The 7,097-nt window shown below is 41.0% G+C and overlaps 1 protein-coding gene across 1 annotated transcript; it reads left to right on the top strand.

Annotated features, from left to right (window-relative positions):
* Nucleotides 1–320: 320 nt before the first annotated feature.
* On the top strand, nt 321–6,431 carry MED8 (mediator complex subunit 8). Its single transcript, XM_006886550.1, has 6 exons — nt 321–493; nt 1,158–1,284; nt 1,951–2,091; nt 2,492–2,573; nt 2,899–3,147; nt 6,259–6,431. The coding sequence occupies exons 2-6, from the start codon at nt 1,282–1,284 to the stop codon at nt 6,321–6,323; spliced, it is 540 nt and encodes a 179-aa protein (XP_006886612.1). The 5' UTR covers nt 321–493; nt 1,158–1,281; the 3' UTR covers nt 6,324–6,431.
* The last annotated feature ends 666 nt before the right edge of the window (nt 6,432–7,097 follow it).

The raw sequence follows: 7,097 nt of genomic DNA, 5'->3' as shown, positions 1-7,097 counted from the left end.
GGAAGAAAGACCCCGCAATCTGCCTCTGTAAAGATTATAGCCAAAAGAATTCTTAGGACACTTCTACTCTGCCACTTGCATTCACTGTGAGTTGGAATTGCCTTGAGGGTATCCAACAACAATAATAGGGAAGCCAAAAATGGATTAAAAGGAAGGAATAAATGGGTAGTAAGAATTGAGGTCTGGTGGACAAGTTGAAAGGTCTGAGGATTGGTACTGATAAATACAAGTAACCCAAATACCAATCTGACTTTCCTATGCTAGTGAGATACTGTGCTACTGACTAGTAGTTATTGCACACTATCCCCCTGGCTTTTCATCCTTCCTGCCTGCGTACCATAGTCTGAGTAACCATCCTGTTTCTGTTGGTGCAGAGGGAGGAGAAGCAGCTTGAGGCATCATTAGATGCACTGCTGAGTCAAATAGCTGATCTGAAGAATTCACTGGGAAGTTTCATTTATAAGTTGGAGAACGAGTATGACCGGCTGACCTGGTAAGTATTGTCAGGGCAGGTTAGGGAGGGTTCTGGATAGAATGGTTAGACCTTCTGGGAAATAAGGATATCACTAGTGATGTAACCACTTAACTAATTTGCAAACTTCTGTTGATTATAAGAGAACTTGGTTTCCTAATCTTTAACAAGTAGAGTTTGACTTTGGACCTGCATGGCAATGTCAAGAAATGCCTACTTCCCCAACCCAAGTCTTTTTAGCTTCTGATTTTTATCTTTTATACTTTTATGATATGGAGGTCCTTTCTCAGCCTATACACTTCATGTCTATTGGTTTTAGATACATTACCACAAATACGGCCTACTCTAAAAGTGTGAATCCTGTTTCTAGACTAACAAGGGGGCTGGGTTTTTAATAACAGTGGAGCTGTGGTTTTTACTTTGCCTGTCATCCTAACTCCGGTCAAACCATGAATAACTCTTTTCCTACATCTGTGTTAGGACTTGAAAAATGTTCCTCTTTCCCAATTTTCACAATTGCCATAAATTGTTCTGGCCAGTCACAAGACTGTGAATCTTTAGGGTGTGAATCTGGGCATTTCTTGTCTGAGGGAGCTCTTTAAAGTTGGTTTGCTGTTCACTATCCCAGTAAAGAATGGGGCATTCTCACACTTTCTTGCCACCCTAGGCCTTCTGTTCTAGACAGCTTTGCCTTGCTCTCTGGACAATTAAACACTCTGAACAAGGTCTTGAAGCATGAAAAGACGCCGCTGTTCCGTAACCAGGTCATCATCCCTCTGGTGTTATCCCCTGACCGGGATGAAGATCTCATGGTAAGAGGAAGATTGGTTGAAGGCTTAGAGTATAATTGTTCATTAATTATTCTAGAAGGTCTGAATACGGAATGTTGTTGTGATGTACTCTCAAGTTGAACCAGTGCATAAATGACCCTTCAGAGAGTTTTCAGAGGCAGTTTAATTGCACAAGAAGAGATTGCCCGTATTTCTTTCACAGAGCAGCTGGTAGATTTGAACCATGTGCCTTTGGAATGGCAGCACAGCTTCTTACCAGACTAGGTCACCAGAACCCCCTTGAATATAGAATAATGAGTGTTAATAAGAAGCAAGGGCTACATTTAGGAAGCTTTTTTTTTGTCCTTCTAGGACTGGGGGGACATTCCCAAATATTACCGTAATAATCTGCGGTCTTCTCCAAAATTTTATCTTTCACAAAAAGTCCATTTTTTTGTGATTTTTTTCTATTTTAGTCTTTAAAATGTAACAGAGGGAAAAATTTCATTTTCCCTTTAGTGTGGTAGAGATAGAGTGTAAAGAGCTAGAAATAAAGGATGGAATAGAAGGGGACCAGTGTCCTGGGAAGCTAGGTATTTAAAGTTTCACATTGTATTTTTCCTAAAAATGTACTTTTACCTGTTGAAATAACTGTGTGGGGCCAGATTGAGCTTCTTGGAGTACAGAGTCGGTCAATCTCTGTTGCAGCGGCAGACTGAAGGACGAGTGCCTGTTTTCAGCCACGAGGTCGTTCCTGACCACTTGAGAACTAAGCCTGACCCTGAAGTTGAAGAGCAGGAGAAGCAACTGACAACAGATGCAGCACGAATCGGTGCTGATGCAGCCCAGGTTGGACTGAGTCACTGCCTTGGTGCTCTTGAACTTCTCAATCCCTTCACAAGAAGCTAGGCAGTGCCATTCCTGTCTAGCACAGTTGGTTACCCCTAAGTTGAGTCCAGGGTGCCTAAGTTGAGTCCGGGGGTGAAGCATTTGTCTGTTGCACAATATTCAGTGATGCTTCCAAACTAAGATAGACTAGAAAGAAAGGCCTGGAGATCATCTGAAAAGTCAGCCATTTAAAACCCTTTGGAGCTTAATGGTTCAGTTTTGTGCATGAGGTTACCGTGAGGTGGGGGCTAATTCAACAACAGCTAATAGCAACAAGTTACCCCTGGAAGAGCACGAGAAAGAAACTTCCCTTAATCATTTCTTGTTTACTTTAATCTCAGCATAAATTTGTGTGTTGCAGAAGCAGATCCAGAGCTTAAATAAAATGTGTTCAAACCTTCTGGAGAAAATCAGCAAAGAGGAACGAGAATCTGAAAGTGGAGGTATCAAGATGGAGAGGGAGAGGTGAAGAAGATCATTAAAGTAGGAATGATTATCTTGTAGGGAAATGAGGATACAAGGAGATACATAAGGCACAATTTGAATCCATTTTGTTAACTTCTCCTAATTAAGGCCTAATTAGGGTGGGAGTAATTGACAAAATGAGAAGGGAGAATTCTGAGATAGGCTTGGGGGACCTCTCATTCAGCGTCTAAATGCTGCTTACGGCGGAACTCTAATCCTTGGCACTCATTGGTCCTCAAGCTGCTGGGTTCATTTCAGGGCCTAAAGCACACCTTCTGTTCTTCACTAGCCTTTGTTTTATAGGTCTTCGGCAGAACAAGCAGACTTTCAACCCCACAGACACTAATGCCTTAGTAGCAGCTGTTGCCTTTGGAAAAGGGCTGTCCAATTGGAGACCATCGGGTGGCAGTGGTCCTGGTCAGCCAGGCCAACCAGGAACTGGGACAATCCTTGCAGGAGCATCAGGATTACAGCAGGTGCAGATGGCAGGAGCTCCAAGCCAACAGCAGTCCATGCTCAGTGGGGTACAAATGGCTCAAGCAGCTCAACCAGGTAAGATGGTAGGGATTGAATGTAGCTGGCCTGGAGGAGAGAAGTAGGAATAAGATGGCTTATCTAGGTCTCTAATATCCGCAAACCTGGAGATTTCTCCCATTTCACCATGACCCAGAAAATAATTTTCAGAGTAAACACTTCATTTTGAGACTCTGCAGCTTGCATCAGAGAGTAAAGAACTTTAAGTAGAAGAAACTGTTCTTATCATTATTCTTCCATCTTATCCTTCTCAGATAAACTTCTGCCCCATTGCACTCCCCCCACACCCTGCTTTTGAATGTGAGTTGTGTTGTTGTTAGGTGCCGTTGAGTAGTAGACAAGTCATAGCAACCCCATAAACGGAAGGCCTGAGCACTGTTCATACAGTTTCTGGAGGCAAGCTATTTTGGAAGTGGATGCTATTCTTACTTCCAGGCTTGTTATAGTTGGGAAGCTCCAGCCAACACCATCCACCAAGGGTAACCATTATTGTATTTGGCACATCAGTGTCACAGTGTTCAGCATCACAGCAACCACAAGTTACCTCTGTACAGCAATGCACAGACTAGTGCTATACCACCTAAAAGAATGTTTCACAAAAAACCCCAATGTGAACCAGGCCTGAGGGCTGCATATTAAAATCACCCACGTTGGGCTTGGTAGCATAACTTTCTGACCACTAGGGCAATGTGACTCTCTCTATGTCGTTGTTATTGTTGTTAGGTGCCTTCGAGTCATAGACGACTCATAGCGACCCTATAGTGTTTTTTTTTAATTATGATTTTAACAAACGTTTACAGAGAAGTTGTATTTTCATTCATTCATTGTTGAACTTTTTCCACTGCCAGTTCACAAATTAAATATTTATTAATTGATGCATGATTTTCTCCCTTTCTCCCTCCCCCACCCCCATCCACTTGGCTATGCACCTCTTATTCTGGATTGTTGTCATGCAGATAATGCCTAATCATATATTCGTTTTAAACAGTTCTTTTCTTCATCTGTTTAAATGTAGTGGTCATTATTTATCTCCTCTTTTATTTTTTTTATTGTGATTTTAAGGAACGTTTACAGAAAAATTGGATTTTCATTCATTCATTGTTGCACATTTTCCTCCCTGTCCACTCCTAGTTCACTTTAAAAAGAAAAAAAAGTCATTTATAGTTGCATAATTTCCTCCTTCCACTCCTCCCCCAGTTCACTTTGCTATGCATCTCTTATTCTTCACTGTTGTCGTACACATAATGCCTAATCACATATTCCTTTTAACTGTTTTTTCCTTCATCTGTTCAGTGCAGTGTTCATTATTTATCCCCTCTTTTCTTAGATTTCTCCAACCCGCATGTCAGTTCTATTTTATAACAGTGGCATTATGCAGTATTTGACCTTTTGTAACAGCTATTTCACTCAGCATAATGTCCTCAGGGTCACCCATGAGTTTTTTGTTTTTCAGTGCTGCATACTATTCCATTGTGTGAATATACCATAGTTTTTCTATCCATCCTTTTGTTGGTGGGCACTTTGGTTGCTTCCATCCCTTTATTATTGTGAATAGCACAGCGATAAATGTGAGCATGCATGTATCTGTTTGAGTGGAAACTTTGGTTTCTTTAGGGTATATTCCTAGTAGTGGAATTGCTGGGTCAAATGGTATTTCTATTTCCACCTTTCTGAGAAGGTGCCATACCACCTTCCATAGTGGTTGCACCATATTACACTCAGACCAGTAGTAAATAAATGTTCCAGTCTCGCCAGCATTTGTTGTTTGCTGCTCTGTTAAACTTTGGTGTTGCTACTGGGGTGAGATGATATCTCATAGTTATTTTTATAGTGTTTTTTTCTTAGTTTAATAAAATAGTGATCAATATACTTGAGAATTAAGGTCAATTGGCATACTGTAGTCCACAAAGATACTCTTCCACATCCTACTTTGGTGAGTAGCAACTAGAGTCTTAAAAACTTGTACACATCCCTGTCTGGAAAAAAGAAGAAGGGTAAAAAAAGCTAGATACATAGAATTAATTAGTCCAGAGGACTAATGGACTACATGAACTTTAACCTCCACAACCCTAAGGCCAGAAGAACTAGATAGTGCTTGATTACCACTGCTAAAAGGGGTGATAGTAGAAGGTCACAAATAAAGTGAGTGAAATAATGTGGGACAAGACTGAAAACTTAAAAATCATCCAATAGATTGGTGGAATCCCCAAGACTATGGCCGTTAGTCATGTTTTGAACCTGGTATAACTTTTAGGTGCAACTATTTATGGTTCAATTTTGAACCAAACAGTAGATAGGCCTGTTAGAAGGAAAACAATAAAACCAGAGAGGGACCACGTAAGGTCAAAAGGGCAGTATCCACTTGAAGATAGAGCTCACAGAGCAAGACAGAAAGAAGGATTCATGGAAATGAAAATCATTGGGAACATTTAAGAAGTGTGTAGTTGCACTGTGGATATTGTAGTTACATAAGACAAAATGTGTATGAATGGTTAAATGGAAAACCCATTAGCTTTGTAAACTTTCATTCCAATCAATTAAAAAACCAAACCAATGCTCAGGCCTCAAGGCCATTTAGTAGGAATTACATCAAGAATTGGCAAGACAGCAAGTTTACCAGTCTATTTGTATTCTCTTCTCTGTATACTGACTCTCCTACTTTTGGACACTTGCCTTCTGTCCTCCTCACATTTTTGTAATTAAGAGAGCTGAGGTGGTTCCGATGCGGTCAACCAAAAGAAATTTTTCTCCCAAAGTGTCCAGAAAAAGGGACAATTGAAGTAAGAAAGAACATAGTACCCTTCTGCCTGTGGTATTGCAGGTGAGTGGGGTCACAAAGAGTTAGCTCTCCAAGGGTAAATGAGCAGCAATCTCTGCTGGAGTACTTTTCACTTCCCACTATTCCCCTTTACTGCTCCTGCTTCCTCTTTACCATCTCCTCCTTCCCAGTCACCTGCTTTGGAGGAGATATCTGGGGAAGGAACCACGCTTCTGTTCACTAAAATTTGTGCTCCCCACAGTCAGGTGCCGCAGAGGTCCAGGGAAGGTGGAAGAACGTAGAGAACTTGAGAGATGTGTCGTGAATATTTATCTACCTTGCTTCAGGTGTCTTTCACTTATTCCCTTTAGGAAAAATGCCAAGTGGAATAAAAACCAACATCAAGTCAGCATCAATGCATCCCTACCAGCGGTGAGTGTGAATGTGGCCAGAAACTTCAATCCCAGACGTTCTTTGCCAAGCAGGGCAATGCAGTTAATGACCTTTTGCTGAACTCTGATAAAGATGGGTATAATAAAAACAAAACAAAACACAACACACCAAAAAAACCTCACAGGATTTTGGCAACAGACCAACTTCCGGCTCCACTCCTGACTAGCTGTTCATTCTTGGACAAAGGATCTAATTTTTGTGAACTTTTTATTCTCTTCTGTAAAATGGAAATATTAACACCTACTTCAAAATCATGAGGCTTAAAGTGAGAAAATGAATGTAAAATTTGTGGTACATGATATAGGCATTCAATAAATGAGTTTTTGCAGCCACTTCTGCCCACAGCCCTCCACAGTCTATGAACCAGGACTTAGCTGACGGTGTTTCATGCCAGAGAAAGCTAATGGACACAAGATCTAGACCTTTTGAAAATGACGTGACAACAGCTCCAACTAACTTCGCAAGGAGGCAGACAATCATTAGCAGAAGCAGCTCTAGGCTGATTGCTATTGCTGAAGTAAAGGTCAGATATACCTGCTATTGCTATTGCTGTTGCTGGAGTAAATCTCAGACATACCTACTTGCTAACCTTTTCACCAGTTTCTACACAACTGTCCTTCTCACAGTACTCTCTGTTTCTCTGACAGATAATTCATTGCAATGACCACACAGAACATAATCATGGCCCAACCAAGGTGACATATAATCCCAACCATTACAGTCTCCATTACTGTATTTTCATTGTCTCATCTAATAA

This window comes from Elephantulus edwardii, unplaced genomic scaffold, assembly GCF_000299155.1.
Source record: "Elephantulus edwardii isolate Elephantulus edwardi_28Jun2011 unplaced genomic scaffold, EleEdw1.0 scaffold00049, whole genome shotgun sequence".
Taxonomy (NCBI): domain Eukaryota; kingdom Metazoa; phylum Chordata; class Mammalia; order Macroscelidea; family Macroscelididae; genus Elephantulus; species Elephantulus edwardii.
Note: the sequence above shows the minus strand (reverse complement) of the source record. Positions and strands in the feature narration are given on the sequence as shown.